Here is a 23939-nt window from a genome sequence, read left to right as displayed (position 1 = left end):
ATTTCTTAGATTATCTTTCTTTATCTTTCTTCGGGTTTGGGTTGGTGTTTGTTGTTCTTACTTTAACCATTTTTTTACTACACCTACAAATAGAAAGAGAAAAAAGTGTAGGGAGCAGCATGAAGTTACTATCCACCACACCCCAGTGGCCACCAGTTCATTCTACCTTATCTGTTCTGCCTTGAACAGCTTTGCTAAAAGTAATATAAAGGCAGATAGGCGTGGTGGGAAAAAAAATTGTAAGGGCTCTTTGAACTCAGTTGGGAATCGTTTTCACATACTTAATAGAGAAAATATTTAACTTTCAATGTTTTTTATGGACACCTCAAACAACATACCCCACCTTTAAGAATTTTCAATATGTCTTTAAATATTTTCCAGGTGGAATTCGAATGCATCAACCCAAAGAAACAAAAGAAAAAGAAGAATTATAAAAACTCTGGCGTTATTATCCTCAAATCCTGTAAGGTAAGACTATGATAGCTTATTATTTCTCACTATCAATAAAGTTACAGCAATTAAAGAGTCTAAAATAAAATAACAAAACAACTTTGAGCATTAATGTTTTTGGTTAACAGGAATTCCCCGACTAAAAGCAGCTACTTTTTTGCTACATTTTGAACACAACGCGGCTTACTTTTTGGGTCTTCGTGGTGGCGCAGCGGAAAATGTTGAGCTGCTCTTTTTCACAATACATTAGCTCTAAATTCAAAAACCCTGCGGTGATGTCTGGAAACAGTTATGACGCCTTTAGAGAAAAATGAGTGTCATGTTGTTGCAATCATTATTTATATAATACATATCAGGAGCAAAACGGGATGCTTGACAATACTTTGTTCAATATTTTCAACATACTCATGATATTTTAACGTTTTCACCCACAGTTCAAGTAATCAATTCATACATCCGAACTGAAGAGCAGTGGAGGTTATCCATCAAAAACGCGTCCCTTCTCTTTCCGTATCATTGCTGTCAATGTCGCTGAAGTGTCCTTTAATCCTTGAAGACGATAACAAGTGAACTTGGTCCATAACTGCAGAAAAGACCAATGACATCACAAAAAGAGATGTCTGTGTTGCAATCTGCCACTATTCTCCACAGCATTGTTTCCCTGATGCTGTTGCCTGGAAATATAGGGCTCACATTTTACGTGACGCGCACCTTTTTCGTGTTTTCTTTCGGTGCAGGAGAAAATATGTGGTTGTCTTTGTACTTGTTATCTTGAATGGTCACAATTTTTAAAAACACGTGAGGTAAACAACTCAAAGCAGAACTAAAAACTGCATCAGGTGTGCGGGGGCAAACCCCCCTTGCCTTTTTGCTGCCAAAAGCGTTGACGCCAAATTCCGCACACCATTGACGTAAGATGTGCACCATGCCAAAATGTAAGAAATTAACACGTATTGGTCCATTTTTATGGCTGTTTAATGCACATGCAAGATTACAGAACATATGTAGATCGCAGTTATATTTGTGGATCTGCAAAAGACATGATTCACACAAGGTTACTTCTTTTAATGGTACTGGAGAATTAAAAAATTATCTTTGAAAGTCCTTAAAAAGTGCTTGAATTTGGTTGCAAAAAAGATGTATGTATATTGTCATCAAACAATAATATGTACAAATGAATACATTAAATGTAGAAAATATTCTATTTTATTTTGTGAATGGTTTACTACAGTATATGACTTTTGTGTCTCTAGATAACAAGGGACTACACGTTCCTGGATTACATCCTTGGAGGATGCCAACTGATGTTTACTGTGAGTTTCATTGCAATGCCTTTGACGTATTGTAACGAGTCGACAAGTAATGGTCATGAGTCAGGATCATTCAACAATTTACAATGAACGATAAGAAAGAGCTTTCTCACAGACACCTAACTTGAAATATACTGTATCTACTCGCATATAAGCCGACCCCCTGAAATTACTTTAAAATATCTGCAAAAAGAGACAAAAAAAACCTGTACCTGTGGAAGTGGTGAACTCTTCATATTTCTGGGCTGGCACAATCTTGAGAGCTTTCAAACAAACTTAACAGAGACAGTCTATATCCATTTTGTCACACTTTCCTTCACCTATTCTGGGTTCTGTCCAGGATGTTTTTTACTTTTCTCCGGGCATAGTGTATTGCAAAAACAATTATACAAATAAAAAGACCTCTTACTGTAAATTCTGGGCTCAGGTTTCCCGCATTGATTTAGTTGTTTCTGTATAAAGCACGCCCCTTCCCACACGCTGCTTGCTATATGCTACCAGTGACACAGAACCAAATACGCGCATTTAAACTGACCCCCTGATTTCAGTGTTTTATTTTGGAGTGGTAAATACGGCTTAGATGCGAGTATATGCGGTACGGAGGATATCTCCTTGAGGAGAATTTCTGCGTCCCTATACTCCCTGCTTGAGACAGCGCAACTGTATAAGTAACACTTTGTTTTTAGATTTGAACACGCACACCCTTCTCAAGTGTTGTTGGCAGATTAAGGGTTGTATGTTGCATCAGGAACAGTTTGTGATCGGAGGAAGTCGTCAGTCACAATTTGCTTTTAATATGTAACGGAGCAACGCACCATGTTGTAATATTTCAGTATGTCACAAAACTGAGTACACCCCTCACATTTCTGCAGAGATTTCATTGTTAAGTTCATTGGAACATCACTGAAGAAACAAACGTAGCATTGATACAACAAAAAGAAGCCTGTCAACAAAGGTCATGGCTTACTGAAAAGATGTACTCTGGTCTGATAAAAAAGGATTAATTTATTTAGCTCAGATGGTGTGAAGCATGTGTGGTGGCAACCAAGTGAGGAGTACAAACTTGTTTGTGTCGTGCCTAAAGTCAAGCATGGTGTTGGGAATGTCATAGTTTGGGCTGCATGAGCGCAACTGGAGTTGGGGAGTTGCATTCCATTTAGGAAAACAGCCTGACAATGACCCCAAATACACGTCTAAGATAACCTAGGCTTTTCTAAAGGAGCTAAGGGGAAAGGCGATGGACTTGCCAAGCATGTCTCCAGATTTAAACCCAATAGAACATCTTTGGGGCATCCTCAAGCGAAAGATGGAGAAGCACAAAATCTCAAACATCCACCAGCTCTGTCATGGAGGAGTGGAAGAGCATTCCTGTGGTAATTTCTAAGGCTCTGGCGATGTCCATGGCTTGGAGGATTAAAGTGGTTCTGCAAATCATTTTGGCCACACACAATTTTGAACTTCAGGGTGTACTCACTTTTGTTACCAGGGGTTTAGCTACTAATGGCTATATTTTGAGGCAAAAAAATTTTTTACACTGCAATATAAGTTTTAGAAAGACTATCTTTTATTGTGTCACAGCAATGTTTTATACAGTATTGTTCAGTTAAACATTATGAGAAAATCTCTGCAAAATGTATTAACGTGTTACAGTACTCTTTACCTAGAGACGTAATTGCGTTCCAGAAACACATTCCTTTGTAACGCGTTAGTCCCAACTCTGGTCATGGGTTATATCAGATTTTTTTCTGATTACAAACAATCAATCTAGATAGTTATCATCCTTAAAGAATATTACTTTAAAAAAAAAAAAAAAAAAAAAACCTTTTGAAGGCAGAGCAAGGAGTTATAAACCCTGTCCTCATCTTTTATTTTTTGTCACACAGCTTTAAAGGGTTGCATTTACTTGTTTGCATGCTGTATTCTCCTTACTAAACCATCCACAAATGCAGATAATCTATTTTACACCGCATTTCTTCTGCAGCAGTATAAACACTTTACAAACATCCAGCTCACCCGCGAAATATGATTTTCCCATCAGCCGGCAATACACACATTTATTGATTTTAAACTAAAGACTGCCATTACATTTTGAATATTTTCACACTTTCCTCACCAAATCACACTTAGACACGCTGGGATTCCTGCTGAATCTTATTATCACTTCATCATATTCTGTAGAATATGCGTTCATAGATGTCGCTAACGCACGAGGAGACAAAGACGCGCACACATGCTGTAGGCACGCACATACAGATTGAGCTGTTCTGTGGTGTTCAATCATACTTAGAATGACTCTAATCCTAATCTTCAGGATGGAAAACACCCCTTTTCCCCATGCCTGCAGGGCTTTAGGGAACGGCAACATTTCTTGGTAACATTCCAAAAGTTTACCCTATGGATTGCCTTTTTGGAATAGGAACGTCCTACTTTTGGCATACAATATTTTTTTTACAGTTACCCTTAAATTCTGATCTACCAACTGCTACTTTTATGCTTCATTTTAAACACTGTAGCTTTAACGACAGTGTGGTTTATTCTTTATTTTTTTAACGGGAAATATATTTTGCCCAGGAACAGTAGTCCAATAAAAAAATGATTAGTTCAGAGTCCAATTATATTGCATGGTAAATCACAACTTTCTTTGTAAAGCAGTTGTTTGTGCTAACGCATCAATATCAACATGGACAATACTTGAAGGAAAGTAAATGATGGGGTGTTATAGTTAAAAGCCATCACCCTGTCAGTTGAAGAAGCAAAACAGAAACAAAACGGGGTGTTTGACGGTATATAATTAAATATTGACTATGTGTTAACTTTTTCACCCACATATCAAGTCTTCAATTGTATACAATTTTTACATCTGAATAATTTTGTCTAATACCGAGGAAACCACCAATAATGATAACAATACAAAACCATGTCTGTGTTGCAATCTGGCACCATTCTTTACAGTATGGGTACCCTGGCACTGTCATCTAGAAAAATACGACTCACATTTAATGCGACGCAGCTTTCATTCGCAGTTTCTTTTGGCGTAGTTGGCTGTGTTTGTTTTTGTAAGCACTTTGGTAGTCTCCATCTTGAATGGTGACTTGATATGAAAACACATCATGTAAACAACTTATAGTATAGCTGAAAACAGCGTCAGGTGTGCTGGGGCATGGTACTGTTGGGGAACTGCATCAATGCAAAATTTCCCACGCAGTTGGCTCCAGGTGCGCGCCGGGATTAAAATGTAAAAAATGTATTCTTTTTTTATGTCCGTTTAAGCCTGCAGGTTAAAATCCGGTGCGGTCAAACCAAATTGAGTTTAGTTCTTAAATTTGAGCGTCTAGCAGTTGACTTAAGCATCATAGTGTACCATAAATTCCGGACTACAGAGCGCACATGATTAAAAGCCGCACGACTGAATTTGGGAAACAAAGTCAATTTTGTCTTCGTAAGACCTGCACCGGATTTTAAGACGCCGGCTTAAAAAGCCATAAAAGTGAAATAATACACGTCCATTTCTTTTTCATTTGAGTAGATACCCAAAATATGAATATAAGACATTATTGGATTTTGAACTTCCAAGGAGGACAGGCAGAGAAGCCTTCAACCAGTCCTAAAACCCCATTCCCTGAGCTCTTTCTTTTGCAGTGAATCTCCTTGGTTACAAAAACAGATCCGCCCCAAACGGAGTGGAAATCAAAGAACAGCAACAAGATTGGCCGATAGTGACAACGATTTAAACGGTTCATAATAGTCAAAACAACAAACTGACATCCCATTAAATCTTCTTTGCAGGTTGTCACTATTAAAAACAGAAAAAACTAGGACATTTCAATGTTCCAACATGAGAAAATACAGGACTATCTAAAACAAATACAACAAACATTGTGAATTTATTTCAAACCAACTGAAATATTGCTAGCCTTATATTGTTTTATTATTGCTGATTATGTGTTAATACCTACCAGTGTACAAATTCATGATATTTTATTATTCTTACTTTTGAGATGGGATATTTGAGTTTTTGCCATAATCATCAATATTTAGATAATATAACACTTGCAATATTTTAGTTGATTTGTAAAAATCCAGAATGTATAACATTTTTGTTTTTTAATGTCATCATAGAAAATAAAGAATTACATCACTATATTTACATTTTCAGAGAGAGTCCTGTATACTTATTATTAAAGCAGTAAATATTTCCTTATGTACTGCCAGCGCAGCTTTAGGACTGTTCCACAATTAGAACTCTAAAGTAGTTTTCAACACTATTGCTTGAAGAAGGAAGTGATTGTGCGCCATGCTATGTTTAGCGTATTTTGTGCTAACAATTACAAATAGCTTGAGGCTATAAACGGGTTGGAAACAGAATGTTGTGATCGCCCACTGGCACACTCATCAAAGTAATAAAAGAGATAACTGATGGAAGGAAAATACTATAATTGCTCGTGCGATGCAATGTACGGCAACTGAGTTCACCAGATGGCGTAAAAGTATCCAGGCATATACACAAAAGGCAATTTAGCTAATGTTCAATTGTCTGGGTTGCATTCATATTTTTAACCACCGATGCGTTCACATTTAACAATCATTTTATTTAGATGTATTTATTTAGAACAGATTCTAAATGGCACATTTTGGGAATTCCGTTATTTAATGATTAGGACATTTCCTAGGAAAAACCCGATCAGGATTGATCGATCCTATTGCGTATTTAGTTGGATTTAATCAATACCAATCTACCCAGTATCGCCCACCCCTACAGAGAATATAACGTCAGTTTTTCAAAATACTACGCACGTTAGCTGCAGTGACTTAGATGTGCCACTAGATGACACTGAGAAGATATCATTTAACCGAATAATTATTCTATATACAGTAATCCCACTCTGTGTCTGTGCTTTGTCATTTCATTGTATTTATTGTCATTGATATCAATGTATTGTGCATTGTGTTCTGCAGCTGACAGTACACAGCAAATGCTATCATGGAGGTAGATTGTGTGCTTGCAAAATTTGGGTTGGCTTGGCATTCCACCTACATTGCAAGACAAAACGCTTTTCTAATATGAGGGTTGAATGATTTAAAACAATTGTAAGAATGCGTGTTTTTTGTTTTTCGCCTGAAATAATAAACATTTTCTAGGTTGGGAAGGTTAAGTTAAAACCTTTGCAAACTAAATTGACTACTAGATTTAAGAGGAATTAACCACACCACATCCTTATCAGAAATGTATAGAAAATAACAATATACTGGCAACTACAGTTATTCTTACTCTCCCGATGACTGAAAAACTGCTCAGATACTTGACAACAACAAACATCTTGCAGATAATTATCAATTTATTGTCACAATGGTTAAAAAACACTGGATTAGACAAGCTCGCACTTGCGCAGACTGTTGATTAAACCTGACAGGAGTTCCAAATGAGCCTGCTTCATGAAAATGATCTTAACAATGTATGGTATTGTTGTTCTTTTCATGTTTTATCCCTTAGGTCGGTATAGATTTCACAGCATCTAATGGGGACCCAAGGGAGCCTTCTTCGCTCCACTACATTAACCCACTGGGAAGTAATGAGTATCTTGCCGCTATTTTAGCTGTTGGACAAATTATACAGGACTATGACACGTAAGTATTTCCTAAGGAGATGTTAATCACATGGCTGGTAGTATGTAGGTTTTGTGTGTTTACGATAGAAAAGATTGATTACTCAGTGCTACCAAATACTACGATCTCCCGTGTTTTAGTTACCGTAGTGACGGCGCAAGTAGTCAGAAGACATTTTGGCAATCCTGGCCAACACAAGTTAAAAAGCTTTGTATTACAGTGTTTGTACGGGTGTTTGAAATCCTAGGAAATGCTTGAATTTTAATGTTGCGTTTGTAAGGTTTGAAAACTGCTTGAATTTTGGGTGAAATGCTTGTAAATGCTTGAAATTGTTGCCATGTTTCTCTGCAGTCAGACTTAAGGGTCAGATCTGGCCTAAAAAAAATGAACCCGACCCAGCCTTACCCAGACCAACTAACTTAATTTGCTGGACTGAACCTGAGGTCGTGAGAAGTTATTTATGTTAACAAGTTAAAGCCTGTCTTTTGTATCGAAATCTACGTTAGACAAGACTGTATAAACATTTACATCTTTTATAATTGTTTGTCTACATTAATGGGAAATATTCCATCATTGATGGATTTTTTTAAGAGCTGACAAGAAGGCAGTTTGTCATAAAGAGGTTTTATTTTATTTTATTTATTTTATATACACATGGTTTTAGTATACATTTTTTGTAAACATATATTTATAAAAAAAAAAAATGTCAGCAAGGAAAAAGCCCAGCCTGCCCCGGATATAATGATTGACATTTTAGGCCCAATCTGGGCCAAAATTCAAGTTTGCTTGGACTCACACTTGAGATCTTACCTCGGTAATGAAAGTCCTTAAAACGTGCTTGAATGTGCCCATGAAACATGTATACAAACCCTGGTATAAATATTAAATAATTAGCACAATTGTGCTTGTCATAAATGTGAAAAAAAACAAAAAACTGTCAGGACCAGAAGGGAATCAGGACCCAATTGCGTAACGTTTACCACAAGTTTTATTGAAGGAAAGTGGAAGGGCTGCGCGCACGATCTGGTGTTTGGTGGACACGGGAAGCAAGTCGTTCTCGCACTCGGATTGTGAATCGAAGACGGAAGTGGATCTTCCGTAGTGAGCGATGGCGATGTCAGGGTTGGAAAAACAGGTCGGTAGCCGGGACAGGGAGAGCAAAAGCGCGTTCGGAGATGGAAACGAGTCGTAAGCCAGGACGGGAGAGTAGAAGTAGTCGGGATCAAAACAGGTCGTAGCCGGAGATAAACGGGAGCAAAAACGGGACAGGCGGGAGTCAAAAAAGGCTTGCCTTGAATAAACAGGTTCGCAGACGGACTGGCAACAGGAGATTGACGGGACTGGGTTTAAATAGGGACAGGGAGCCAATCAGAGCCTGCAGCGGTTGGCTGGCACAGGTGAGTAATCATGACACATACTGACCTGGAAGAATGCCAATGAACAATAATAGCAGATGAGCTTAGTGTATCTCTACACAAACGCACACACACATACACACAAAATACCTGAAATTGGGTGTTAAATGTAAAATAAATATGCATAATAAATAACTCAGTTTAACATGTATTTGCTAATATGTTGTTATGGTTTCCTCCTCAGTGACAAAATGTTTCCTGCTCTGGGTTTCGGAGCCCAGCTCCCACCTGACTGGAAGGTAGATGTCAATTTTTGGTAAAAAAACAAATGGTTTATCAGGATTGCCATCATAGTCGAATAGCAGTGTGCGAGGATATGCACAAACACACATAAATCGATTGAAAGGTAGATGTGAATTTCTGATGAAAAAAAGATCATTTATGATGATCGCCTTCATACTCTAATAGCGGTGGACGATGATGTGCACAAACACATAAAACTGTTATACTTGCATATTCACATCACCCGTCTGTGTTGCCATGGCACTGCTCTGATGAAAAGGACGAAGAAGAGAAGAGCTTGAATGGGCACAAACACAGTGGGAAGTGCTACTACTTGAGAAATAAAGCCAAGTTTTACCCCTGAAGGAAAAAATTGCAGTACAAGCTTGAGTTTTTCTCTTTGTGTGTTTTTAGGTATCGCATGAATTTGCCATCAACTTTAACCCAACGAACCCTTTCTGCTCAGGTATGTTAAAAACGCTGTTCTTTCATGAATTGAAACGTCGGTGAGACATTATGTATCTGTGTAAGTTTGTCTTTTGCAAAAGAGATAGACCCTGACATGAAAAGCAATTCTCCTTCTAATGCCGATCCAATACTGAAGTTTCCTGGTCTATCCTCCTTAGGTGTGGAAGGCATTGCTCAGGCTTACTCTGCTTGTCTCCCCCACATCCGTTTTTACGGGCCAACCAACTTTGCTCCAATTATCAACCATGTTGCCCGTTTTGCAGCCCAGGCCCTGGAACAAGAAAAAGCAGCGGTATGTAACTACAGCAAATTCCTTTTACGACCATACAGAACCGTAATTCTGAACAGAACGAATGTTAAATTGTTCAATTTTGGTTTGACTTTCAAAATGTTTACTTGCAGCGAATTGTCAAAATATTGCCATTACAACGATATCTCGGTTATCGTGGTTAATGGGGACCAGAAGTATCCGCAGAAAGTGAAAATTTGTGAAGTAGCGTTGCACTTACATAAATCCCCTGAAGGGTCAAATTGACTTGAGATTATATCCCTACCGACTGAGAGCATACGACTGTAAAAAAATAACAACTATAGATGTACAAATAAAAGCACAGAACACAGAATTGCAGTTGAATGAATTATCTTTATTGTCATTATACAAAAGTACAACAAAATTGGAGGGCTTTTCCTTTCAGAGTAAGGAAGAGATTTAGAGAGCGGCTGGCTAGCTGCAGGCTAGCATCGGTTATCTTCGAGTAGAGCCAGGTCCCCGCGCTGATTAAAATATGACTATCGGGAATGTAGCGGTTTCCGAAAAGTTGTAGCTCCAGGTCATCCGTGTTACGGCTTATGAATTTGCCGTTGGTAAGATACAGGCTCGGCAGGTTGTTACATAGCCTAGCTGCAGTAGGCCGGATCTGCAACCTCTTTATGGCCTCCTCCCCTGACGCCACCTTAGTCGCTTCCCGAACCTGATAATAATCCACGGAGCACCCGCTGGTGATCAACATTTCTTTGCGCTGTTATGACTTTCCTCAGAAATCGATTTAATTGATACATTTATTTTCAATGTAACGCGCCGTTTAAAACTAGACGTCGCCACGTTTCTCAGTTTGATTTGGTTGCCACATTGACTTGCGCGCCCGCCCGGCTGTTCAACTGCCACCATAAAGCGGCCCCTCACAGTCACGCACACAGGTTGTCACGCCCACTCAACACATACACATATAATCTGCCCCCTTGATAAGATTTTCCGAGTGTTGTCTGCCACAGAACACAATGCACGATATGTTGATATCAACGACACTAAAGACAATTTAATTCAAAATCTGCAAAGCGGTAAACCAGAAAAAAGTGCAGAGTAAAACAATAATAATGATAACACAATCATCTCTTGTCACTGTTAGTATCAACAGATTTTGCTGCGCGGTCTGAAAAAAAACAAACAAATTCTGATCTCTATCGAATTCATGTTAAGTCTAAAATTGAGTGCCTGGATTAGAGAAAAATGATATATGGCCTCTTGAGTATTTGTTTTGATTAGTTTTCTTTCAGTAAGGGTAAATGGATGCGTATTTAAAGTAAAAGGCATCCGTCATAGCAATTGAATCTCAAATCTTGTTTCTAAGGGAGGGGACAGAACATAACATTTCCAATTTTCCCAGTGAACCTGTGATTGTTTGTATTCACAGAAATTAATTGTTTAATGATTAAATAAATGACAAATGGTGTTGTAAGTATACGCACTAGGACAGTATTTAGTACGTGGTGTGACTCTTTCACTTAAGCACCATCAGGAAAAATATGGCACATGCTTAAAAAGGCCAAAATGTGTTTCCTGTGCCTCAATCTGTGTTTCCATAGCAACTACATAGGCATCTTGTAGGAAAAACACAACGGCAATGAGAACTGCCATGTATCGATGCGTGTGAGGGTGTTGTTGTAAGGTCATGAGCTAGCAGCCACACACAAAGTAAGACAACACACTACCGAGCAAATACATCTGCTGACGGGCTCTTACCAACAAAATAACAATTCTAAAATTGTCTCAACAAAATAGTGATATTTTTCATCTACATTTTCAAAGACTGTAGTGATAAAATTACAGTTTGTCCAAAAGTGGTTGGTGTCAGGCGAATGAGGGGAGCCGAATCGATTTTCTAGAAATCGGGGGTCAAATCAACAAGTGCAGAATCTAAACCTTATACAGAAAAACACTGCGTTTTCATTTCCAGGACCACCGATTTGAGTCCGTTAAATCAAGTGTGTAGTATTATCTGTCTCACCGTCTCTCTCGAAAAGACCGCATGAATGGAGTAGCGATTTGACGAGTCACCATGGCAACGGTGTAGCTGAGGGACGCATTTTTGACTCCTCCTGGACTAGAAAGCCTGCTTATAAGGAGCCCTGGATGCGACTTGAAAAAATAAGAAAGCAAAATAGATCACAACAGGGTGTACAATATAATCTTGCTTGTGTACAATCCTGCTCACAGATGATAAAGTCTTCTTGTTTTTCACAGCACATAAATTCTGGATGGAATTGACAGAAGTATTCAGCATCCTTTTTTACATTTTTAATGGAAAAATCCGAACAAGTTAACATTTTATTGACTAAAAATTTCGCACTACAAGCTGCTCCCGTTTTGCTCAATTTTAAACAATGAGGCTTATTTTTTTTTAGCAGCACCAATGAAAACACCTAGCTGCTCTTTTCCATAACACATGCGCTTTAGAAAAAAAACACTGCGCTCACGTCTAGAAATATTTGGAATTAGTCAAGATTAATCATATAATACATAACAGAAGCAAAATGGAAGCTTAGACAGTACTTTTTTCAATATTTACAATATACGATATTACAACTTTTTTGTCCACACATCAAGTCCTCAATTTATATATTCTGATTGAACATCAGTGGAAGTCATCTATCAAAAACGCTACACTTCTCTTTCCGTATCATCGGCGTATATGTCAGGTTGTTGAAGTGTCCTTTAATCCTCGAGGAACACGAACAAGCAAATGCAATTTAGTCCATTACTGCAGCAACCACAAGTGACAACATCACAAAAAGTCATGTCTGTGTTGCTATCTGGCACTATTCTCCACAGTATGGTTGCAATGGCACTGTGAGCTACAAATATAGGGCTCACATTTTACCCGACGCATACCTCGTTTGCGTTTTCTTTCAGCGCAGTAGTAAATATGTGCTTGTTTTTGTATTTGGCATCTTAAATGGTAACATGATCGGAAAACGTGACGTAAACCACTCTGAGCAAACTAAGTGACAAACTATTCATAAATAGCAGACAAATGATTATATATCATTTAAACTAGTCTGAAGATTTAGAATCAACATATTGACACTTTATATTTATTTATTTTTGTGCGTGAATAGGTTTTGGTTGTGTTTCCATTATGTATAGTTGTATCCTCTAAATCAGTGGTAGGAAAACTTGTATGTAAACTATACTGTGGACCATTTCATGGTTTGACAATATTTTCAAAGCCCGGCCCGAGGGCTGCATTATACATGTTAGTACTTTTTCCTAAAACAATAATAATGATAATAATAACATCAATTATAACATTAATATTCTTAACAACATTAATAATAAGAGTGTAAATCCACTGTGTTGTCATGTGAAACATTTAGATTTCAAATCAAAATCAAAATAATTCATTTTCCAATCAGATTATCCTAACGAGGGTCGCTGTGGTGCTTAGCCCATCCCAGCCATGTTTTTGGAATGGGGGAAAAAAACGGAGTGCCTGAGGGCACTGGGAGAACATGCAAACTCCACACAAGGAGGCTGGTAGCTGGAAATGAACCCGGGACCTCTGAACTGTGAGGCAGACGTGCTAACATCAACACACTCTGGTTGCTGTCAAAACGTTTAACGCAAAATATCTCGTCGATCTGTGTGCCAGGTAATTAATTTTAACTTTGCTGGGTTCAAAATTAAAATTAAAAACACACTAAATGGACCAACCACGGGAAAAGCGTGTTGATATTATGTGGTTTATGATTCGTGTTCTTGACTTGGGGTTCAATGCATCCTTTAACTTTATTTCCAAAAGGTTTTTCCATAGTGGCAAGCCCCTGTTCAAGTTAGGTCTGAAATTTAGCAGTGTCAGTAAAACAACAACAGATAAAAAATAATGGAACCTGAGGTAAGTTTGGGCTAAAAAAAATCCAACCCCTAGCCGAACCAGCCAGCGGGTGGTACAGCCCAGCCAGAGTCCGATTAAAAACACTTGATTTGCGTGATTTAGCCCGAAGCAAACTCGAATTCTTATGTTTTATCTGTGAGGACACAGGAGGATGAAGTGTGATTTGGGCCGGGCACACAGAATCAGATTGTCCACAATGAAAAAGAAACGGATCAATGACGGGTGTTTCATGATTCACCGATTAATGAAAAAGGAACACTTGTTTATTTTTGAATTCAGGGAAGAACCAAAATGGCATTGGATACAACTGTATTTCAATAACATTTTGTCACTTCCGTAAACAAGCAGTGGCACTTAGGGCCCCGGTGCTGTGGAATGCTATGCCCCCTGAGATCCGATCTGCAACCTCAGTGGAACTGTTTAAATCTAGGCTTAAACACACTTCTATTCTATAGCTTATGAATGACCTTAATTTAACCTTGACAATATCTGTGTATAGCAAACATCCATTGCAGCCTGGTCATTCAGAAAGAGGGATTAGCTCATGTGCAGTCCCTTCTCAAGGTTTCTTCATTTTCCTAATGTTGAGGTTTTTGAGTTTGTCCTTGCCCTCATGTAGGTTTTAGATCAGGGGATGTGTAATAATAGCCTGTAGTTTGCGATAATCTTTGGTCTGTGCAGCCCTTTGAGACTTCTTGTGATTAAGGCCATCACAAATAAACATGACTTGACTTTTTAAAGTGATAGCTACATCTAGTGGTAGTTAACAATACTGTACCTACCTTGAATCGCACCACAAGAAGGATAATTAAAAAAGAAAAAAAAAGTCAGCAACAGAGAAATGCGGCCCGAAACTGAACTTGATGATTTCTGGCCTTAGCTCTAAATGGAACTTATTTTTCTTCCTGTTTGGCCCGGTAACAAATTACCCACAGTCCACTACTGTTCCATGGCCCACTGGTTGCTGACCACTGCTCTAAATGTTCATTTGAAGCCAACTAATGCAAATGTCTGAATAATCTTACTTCTCAAATGAGATTTTAGCCCCGTTTTTGTAAAAATACACCCATGATAAATACAATACAATAACCGATGAGGTCTTGTTTCTTTACTGCAAGCTAGATTTAGTAAACCAAAAAAAAAACAGACATACAAAATCCTTTTTTTAATGTTTAGTGTTTGTTTACAATTACTATAACATTTAACAGATTCTGTTAAGATGTCTCCAAAAAGTAGTGTTGGAAACTGTTAAAGTCAATCATTATTATGACTATTTAGTGGCTATATTTGCACAGATACAATACATGTATATAGTTTAAACTTACATGATGGTGGAAGCAAAAAACTCACGCCCTACTTGGCTGACGTCCCGAACAGAGAGAGGGGAGTGTTTATTCACGTCAGAGGAAACAGTTGACAAGAACACGATTTCAAAATAAAAGAATACAAGATTGATAAAAGTACAAGAGATATAATTACACTCATTGTTGAAACGTTACTTTATGTGTGTGTTTGTATGAGAAACATTGTTTTTATATTTAGTAATATAAAAACAAGCTAATTACCTTGAGACAGAAAATCAAGAGATTTACATTGAAAACCTGACAGAAACAAATTTCTCCTCTAGAAGGGCGTCATAAGTGTTTCAGACGTCACCATGGGGTTTTGTATTTAGAACACATGCGCTGTGGAATAGGGCAGCTTGCCATTTTCCGCACACTTGAGGAACTTGGCAAAAGAGCACCAAAATGATCAAACACTTGATATCCGGCGCTGCGCCGTTTCCCTCCATGAAGTGCCTGCACACAGCTGACGCCAAAAGCAAAATACCGATCGACAACAGTTGGCGTCAGGTGTGCGCAGGAAATAACAAACTCGAGTGATTCTGTGGAAAGGATGCGTCAATCAGAAGTTTCAATGTGTAACTCGAGTGTTTCCTTTTGTCTGTAAATCATCTTTTGAGCGTGCAGCAGTACTTCACCCTCCTCATCATAACGGACGGCGTCATCAGCGACATGGACGAAACGCGCCATTCCGTGGTTCAAGCCTCTAAGCTGCCCATGTCCATCATTATCATCGGCGTGGGGAACGCCGACTTTGCCGCCATGGAGTTTTTAGACGGGGATGCCAGCGTCTTGCGCTCAGACACGGGCGAAGAGGCCGTTCGAGACATCGTGCAGTTCGTCCCCTTCAGAGACTTTCGCAATGTGAGTATGGCAATCCCTCACTGTATCGCGGTTTAGATACTTTGAAGATTTTCACTCTGCATTGTGTTCTGCTGCAGACAACATATAACAAATGATATCACAGTGGTAGGTTGCGCAGGGCTTTGTGTGCGTGAGTGTGTGTTGTGAGCACTGTTCCCTCTAAGCTGCGCACCTGCGCAATCGCGCACTGCTCGCACATTCTCAACGCACAAGAAAATCTAGCCAGCGCACAAAAATGAGGGCTCAAAATGACTAAGAAGCGACTTAAGTCAAAGTTACAGTGCATAAAGGTAAAATTACAAGGGTTCCCCTGACGATGTATCCTAAATGCTGTATTTTGAAGTCGAGTCGAAGTAGAACAAAGTTGAGTAAAGTTAGTAGAGTTTGTCGAGAACCGGCTTCTTCGGCTCGGCTCACTAAAAGGAACCGGCTATTTCGGGTCCTAAATGGCTCTTCAGGTTGTTTTTGCTTCTTTAATCCCAACATGACCAAATATTATGTAAAATTATGCACAAAATGACTTAAAGGAAGGGGGGAATGGAATAAAAAAGAAAAAAATACCAAAATGAAAAAGTAGTGAAAAGCTGAGAAAAAGAGAAACAAAAGGAAGAGAAAAAAGAAGGAAAATTTTAGAAAAAAGCCAGAAAAAAAGAAAAGAAAGAAATGTAGGAAAAAAGTAAATAGAGAACAAAAAGAAAAAAGTAACAGCCCGGAAAAAATAAACAATGAGATTTAAAGGAATTTTAAAAAAGTAGAAAAAAAACATGGAAAAAAGAAGAAAAAGTTTGTGTTGCATTCAAATAATTTCCAATTATATCAAGTGAATCTTGTTGCCAACATTGTACTTCTACTAAAAAATGTTATTAAGTACAGTTCTGTATCTTACAACCAAGTAAATAAGCCCCCAAAAATGTTAATATTATGTGACAAAAGATATCAGAAAATAAAAAGAAATGGCTATCTTGTGAATGAATTGTAAGAACAAACAACGTTTCTAGGCCGTACAACCTTTGCAATAGTACATGAGTCAATTCGTTCAAAAGAGAAAAATAATTTTGCATTGCCGGAAACTCAGCAAAATGTAACTTGATGTCAAGTTTGGGACATGTTTGATAATGATTTAGTTGCCACACTTGGGATTGCTGTTGCTCACTGTTGTTTCAAGCGTTGTTCACCGACTTTGTGTGAACGCTCAGACCCGTGGAAAATTAGAGGGAACATTGGTTGTGAGTGAGTGTGACTGCGTGCGTAACTGTGATAGGCTGATATATAGCGTCAGTCAAAAAGCGGGGAGGGCGATTGATTCAATGTGTCGACCAAAACAAACCGCCAAGCACAGGGGCAGCTAGTATTTTAATGGCTCGTTAAATTGAGAAAGAAATTCATCAATGAAATCGTACTCTGGGGGAAGTCAGAAGAACGCAAGGAAATTCTGATCACTAGCAGGTGCTACATGGATTTTTATTGGGTCTGAGATCCAATTGCGGCGGTGCTGGGAGAGAAAGCAAAAGCGAGGCTAGAGGTCCGGCTACGTAACAACTCAGATAAGCCAGCCCTGTCAAGCCTGTATCTCACCAACACCAAATCCATTACCGATGAAACGGATGACCTGGAGCTACAACTCATTGAAAACCGACTGTTTTATTTTAACCAGCACTTGACTAAATTCGAGGATCCCGGGTGCTAGCGTGCAGCTAACCGGACGCTCACTACGTTGCTTTCTCATATTGAAAGGAAAAGCCCTCCAATTTCTATGCACTATTGTATAAAGACAGTAAAGACTATTTATTCTTGTTCTGCGTTTATTTTTGTTGATTTCCGGTTGTAATTTTGTTACAGTCTTATATATTATGAGATACAGATATCTATCCATCCATCCATCCATCCATTATCTCCACCGCTTATCCTCAGTAAGGTCGCGGAGATGCTGGAGCCCATTCCAGCTATCTTTGGGCAGTGGGTAGGGGACACTTTGAACGGGTTGCCAGCCGGTCGCAGGGCACACAGGGATAGACAATTAGCTCGCTCATTCACACCTAGGGACAATTTGGCCCGGCCAATTAACCTAACATACATGTTTTTGGAATGTGGGAGCAAACGCACGCAAGCACGGGGAGAACATGCAAACTCCATAAAGGGGGTTCGATCTCATGACCTCAGAACTGTGCCGCACACGCTCTAACCACTGTGCCGCCGTGCTGCTACAGCTATATAATGAAAAAATAAATATTTCTACTTTGCGGGTTTTGACTATCGCAGGACTTATTTGGAACGCATGACGGAATATAATTGAGAAGTACTGCGCAAGTGAATTTCCCTTCGGGGACGAATAAAGTATCTATCTATCTATCTATCTATCTATCTAAAGGAAGGTAAAAGCCACATTTTTGCTTTCCAATACTGCCCACAAGATGGCGACCAAATATTTGTGGATAGTTTTGGTCGTACAGTAATTTGTGAATAAAAAACACTAGAGTACAGTACATTTATTTGTTAAACAAACGCTTGAGCATGTAAATAAGGCTTGTTATTTGGATATAATGTATAAATAATATAGTACTCAATAAATAAATAAATGCTTTCACCCGTATCTTAGCCTCCATCTTGTGTCCACAACAGCTGACGGTGTGCCGTGTCCTCATGCTCCCCCCCTCGCCTGATTTATTCTTCCTGTTTAGTCAATCTGTGCTGTCCCATTTTATTGTGATATAGTGCGTTTTTTTGCTCTTTTCCCCATAATAATGGGTCCCAATAAAACGAATGATAAGAAAAAATGGAAAACGGTAAGAACAACTATGGAAACAAAGGAGATGATTGCACAGTACGAGAAGTGTCCGAGTGTCTGCCATCAAAGCACTGTTTGAATCAGAGTTGGGCAACCCAAGTCCTTGGGGGCCGCATGTCCTGTATGTTTCTCTTTTTCAACTCAGGTGATGAAAATTCTCAGTTCGTTAACAAGCTGGCAGGAGCTATCTTCTCTACACTACCATAGCAATCACATTTTTTTTTTACTACCGGGCAGCATTTAAAGACACATAAAGAACACCACAGTAGACATCACTATAGGGTGACGTCTAACCATCCCAAGAACTTTTTGTCGTATTGATACATTTCAGGCTTCAAACTTAAAGCTAAGAAAATGAAAATATTTTCTAAAAATCACCAAAAAGAGACCTGAGGATGGGGTGAGATCCTAAACCTAAAGCAAAATCTATAATGGAATGGTTTAAAACTAACAATAAAAAAGGTGTGAGATAGGCCAAACCAAAGTCCAGACATCAATCGGATAGAGCAGGGGCTAATTGCGGCCCGTGGGGTGATAGATTGAGGCCCCAGCCTTAATATGAAAGGGGACAGTGTGTATTACCAAGCGGATTCTGGTGGGAGAAATATAATTTGTTAAAGAAAACAAATGCTGATTTAAAAAAATAAGCAAATATCAATGAACTATGAAGTAAAGGTCCACGTTTTAAAATACTTTTAGGTAGAGAAACCACGTTGATGGCGCTGACATATTTGTCGGTCATCTTGCTGCTACGGGTACACCAAAAATAAAAGTATTTTTTCCTTTTCTTTTTTTCTTGTTTTTGTCTGGCTTCCCTTTTTTTCCGTTTTTATTCATTTTCTTTTTTTTTTCTTATTTGTCTTGTTTAATCTTCTATCTTTTTTCTTTATTTTTTCACTTTTTTGTCTTTTATTTCCTATTTTCTTATTTATTTTTGTTCTATCTTTTTAAACGGCTCTGCAGTAACAAAGAATGTTGTGGTTTGGTCACCTTATGTCTCTGTATTTTGTCTACTTTCTTTTAAGCACTCAGTTTTGATTGCACGGCACAATAAAGCAACATCTAGTGGTCAAATAATACACACTGTACCACGCAAATTATAGAATAATTTATTACTCACAGTAATTATTGATATGTTATGTTTTTTTTAGATCTTATTTTGTGTAGGATTGAAAAACAGATGCAGACGCTGCCCTACTTGCGAACGATCGTTCGTCAGTTGAATTTGTTCGTAAGTTGCTTCAGTGCTATATTTTGTATGTGTAAGGTTTATAAAAGTATATTTAAGGCTTGTATAAGTAACCTGTATTGTTTTGAAACAGAAAAATAAACATTTCATAAAATAATATGTTCTATAAAGATATACAAGTTGAGTTTAACTTACTTTTGGAAGATGCGCTTCAAGAGGTCCTCCTCCGTGGTAAAGAGTGGCCTAAAAAAAACAAGCCAACCATTTTCTCTACCGCATCAACCTTTCTTATTACACTTTAATTTAAAAAAAAAAAAAAAACGCTCACCTTTCCTTTACACTTTACACCAACTATATTGAATGGATGCATGAGATATCAAACAGTAAAAACGTCAAAGTTCTTAGTGTGCTGGAGATACAGTATAGACAGTATAGAATGTTTACACACGAACCAGGAAGTAGAAGCTTCTTCGGGGTGGATGCTGGGTGAGCTCTTCCAGCGCCACACGGCTGAAAGAAGCACTACCATAATGTGCTGTACTCGGAAAAATGTGCACTCAATACACAATCTAACTCACAGCAATGTCCGGATATTTTTCGACATCCTGAAAAAAATGTTCGTATCTACTGTTTTAGGGAAGCGTCTGTATTTGAGAACAGTGATTTTCTTTTTCTTTTTTAAATCAGAAGTTTTCTTGTGGAAAACTCATTTTGGCCCAACCTCACCTACACCCTAGCTCCGACGCCCCCTTCTTAAAAGTATTAGATATTGTCTGGAGAGCGGGTTATGCGGTTTTGCTTCATTTTTCCCTAAAATATATGGTATGGCTATATCAAAATATTGTGCTATTATGGCTCTTTGTGTCAAAAAGGTTCACGACCCCTTCTAAAGAGCATTAGTGGAAATATCTGAAAAATGCTGTGCACAAACGATCACTAAACCCTAAGGAACTTGAGCTCTTTTGTAAGGAAGAATGGGCAAATGTTTCTGTTTCAAGATGTGTAAAACCTATAGACATACCAGAAAAGACTTGTGGCTGTGATCGTGGTAAAATGAGTTTGTACAAAGTCTTACCTCAAAGGGGCCAATATTTTTGCATCACTTACTTTTTAACACAATTTAAAATGTTTAATCCATTTAGTTTCTTTATTATAGTGTCTCACATGTTGATTGTTGAAAAACTTTTTTTCTATAAGTTGGAAGCTCATTCACACCTAGGGACAATTTGGACCGGCCAATCCACCTGAAATGCATGTCTTTGGAATGTGGGAGGAAACCGGAGTGCCCGGAGGAAACCCACGCAAGCACGGGGCTCCAGCACCCCCGCGACCCTACTGAGGATAAGCGGTGCAGCTAATGAGATGAGAAGTTTGAAGCTTGAAATACGAGAATATGTCAAAAAGTTCTCAGGGGCCAATACTTTTGCAAGGCACTGTATGTGCATTGAAAATCCTTACATTAAAGCATCTAAGTCAAACAATCAACAGCACTATTTTTATCTGTCCTTTTCATTCAGGCACCCAAGGAGACCCTCGCCAAGTCTGTCCTAGCAGAGCTGCCTCAGCAGGTCACTCAGTACTTTAAACAGCGGAACCTCCCGCCTGCTAACCCGGCCCCAGAGTGAGACGACTGAGAGAGAAGATGGCAGCTCGCACTGTAAAATAGTTTTTTCCGTTCCTGACAGCCTGTGCCGATTCGAAACGCGCGAGTGGCCGCCGGCGCTTGCCTCGAGTGGGGACGGATCCTCGTCATCATTCCGGTCGTTTTTTTTTCTCTTAAAGGAGGTTTGTGAATTTTGAGAGAACAAGCGAGGGTTTTGTTTCCTGGGGTTTTCAGGTGGAGTGACGGAAAACCTGCAACCTTTTTTAAAGAAGGAAGCGTTTTGGTTTTTTTTTTTGCTGAGGACGTCTCGTGATTGATGTGCTTTGTATGGAGTGGTTGTGCAGTGCAGTTGGGGCAGAAGGCGACATTTGTGCTGGAGCCGGCTGACTCCCTCCCCGACGTGTCGTGAGAAGTTTGACCCTCGTGTTGTGTTAGGAACCGGTACCACTAATCGTTTTGACTCGTGGTCTAACCGGCCCTCATCACAAAAAACGTCATTCAATATCGTTTATTGAACATCCTAACAAACAGGGTTGGGTAGGGTTACTTTAACCTGATTACTCTCAATTACTTTTAGATTACTCCAATACCTAATATGCTAATAAATAACGGAATACATGGAACAACAAAAAAAGCTGTTAGGATTTATTTTCATTTTGTTTTTGTCGCATTATATGTTAGTTTTGCCGGAGATCAAAGAGATCAAAGCCAGGAGAGAAAGCTTACCACGTGTTGTGAGTCATAATTTCATTCATATTTAGTTTCTTTTGTCTTTTATTAGCTTATTTGGTATTGGAGTAATCCAAAAGTAATTGAAAGTAATCAAGTTAAAGTAACCCTACCCAACCCTGCTAACAAACATATGCATCCGTAAATGTATATTCCCGATTTAATGGCCCCTGAGATGCTAGATTAGGCCTCTCAAATATTAGATAGAAGACTTGGCTGACCCACTAGGTTGCTCCGACTTTTCTTGCTTTGGCGTCTTGCATTCATTATCCAGTTTTAACCAGTTAAAAAACATTGAGTCTCACATAGTGACATGGAAGCCAAGACAGTATAAGACTAGGCACCATCTTAAATGAGACAGACGTCTTCCGCGTCATGCTAAAAAAGGATTCACAGCTGTGTACTCAATCTTTCTGGCAACCAGTATATAGATAAAAGAGAATATGATTATTTCTTCTTGGATTTAAGAACATTTCCAAGAAACATCAGTTATTATATTTTTTCACTTTAATAATTAAGACCCTAACACCACATTCAGGTTCAACTATAGTAAATACTCAAATTAAGAGAGACTGCATCAATGGTTGTTGAATTTGCGAAGAGGATAGGGAGAGAAGCCTTCAGATAAGAAATTCCTATCCGTCCTATCTGAGCCCTTTTTCAGTGCCGTATTTTCCGGACGATAAGGCGCATGTAAAAACTACTAATTGGCCAGAAATTTGTCAATGCACCTTATATAACGTATAACACAGTGGATAAGATTGGAAACACATACAGTATGTATAAGCGTGCATTACTAAACGAGGCTATAGAATATACTTCAGGTTTACCGTATATTTCCGTATCCGAGCAATGATTGATCAATCAAATATCCTCACTGGTCCAACTCGCGATTCATTGTATGCAACAATATTCAAACCAGAGTTGTGGCTGTGAGGGCGCCAAAACTTTACCATTATGCCCTTGGTGTTAAAAATGACATATGAAAAGGCATTAGAGCAAATCTTGTTTTCACTGTTTTTAGAATAGAATATGCCTTTACTGTCATTGTTACAACATGGGATATATTGTAACAACGAAATTTTACTCACTCTTCCAGAAATTCTAATTTGCATCGTACATTCTGATAGGTTAACAACCCCTCCACTTCTTTACCTGTGTGTCAACAATGTTGCAAAAGATAGAAACAAAAAATGCGCATTTATTTGATATTCCATTATTTTTCGCTTTATTCAAATCAGAGATTTTTTTTTACTACCAAGATATGCTAAATAACACACAATACCCCTTTAAGAGACACCATGTAATATTGACCACTTGAGGTATTTGTATAGTAGAACTAAAAACCAGTGCTACAAAGCACAAGGGAGAATACAAATTACAGACTTATCGTGACCAAAACCCACCAATTTTCTTCTCAATTTTGGCCCAATTTTACCACGAGCAGCAAGATGGCGGACAATCACGTCAGCTCCCTCTAGGGGGGAGGGTGGGCTCATGTAAAAGAAAAAAAAAGTATTTTTTAAAATACGCATTTATTTGATATTTCATTATTTTTCTCTTTATTCAAATCAGAGATTTTTTTCACCACTAAGACGTGCTCATTAACACACAATGCCCCTTTAAGAGACTGTGTAATATTGACCACTAGATGTCATTGTATTGTACTGTACAACTAAAAACGAGTGCTACAAAGCACAAGGGAGAATACAAACTAGACTTATTGTGACCAAAACCCACCAATTTTCTTCTCAATTTTGGCCCAATTTTACCCCGAGCAGCAAG

At 38.6% G+C, this 23939-nt stretch overlaps 1 protein-coding gene across 1 annotated transcript in view; it reads left to right on the top strand.

Annotated features, from left to right (window-relative positions):
* cpne2 (copine II) overlaps positions 1 to 23345 on the top strand; it is a 42849-nt gene extending 19504 nt beyond the window's left edge. The window contains exons 9-16 of the mRNA XM_088339804.1: positions 382 to 468; positions 1704 to 1763; positions 7252 to 7385; positions 8964 to 9018; positions 9416 to 9467; positions 9628 to 9761; positions 15612 to 15848; positions 21340 to 23345. Of these exons, the coding sequence (XP_088195930.1) occupies positions 382 to 468; positions 1704 to 1763; positions 7252 to 7385; positions 8964 to 9018; positions 9416 to 9467; positions 9628 to 9761; positions 15612 to 15848; positions 21340 to 21447 (867 nt within the window). The 3' untranslated portion in view covers positions 21448 to 23345. The remainder of the gene's footprint in view (positions 1 to 381; positions 469 to 1703; positions 1764 to 7251; positions 7386 to 8963; positions 9019 to 9415; positions 9468 to 9627; positions 9762 to 15611; positions 15849 to 21339) is intronic.
* Positions 23346 to 23939: the final 594 nt, after the last annotated feature.

Source organism: Urocampus carinirostris, chromosome 7, assembly GCF_059441175.1.
Source record: "Urocampus carinirostris isolate Australia breed hairy pipefish chromosome 7, RoL_Ucar_1.0, whole genome shotgun sequence".
Lineage (NCBI taxonomy): Eukaryota > Metazoa > Chordata > Actinopteri > Syngnathiformes > Syngnathidae > Urocampus > Urocampus carinirostris.
Note: the sequence above shows the minus strand (reverse complement) of the source record. Positions and strands in the feature narration are given on the sequence as shown.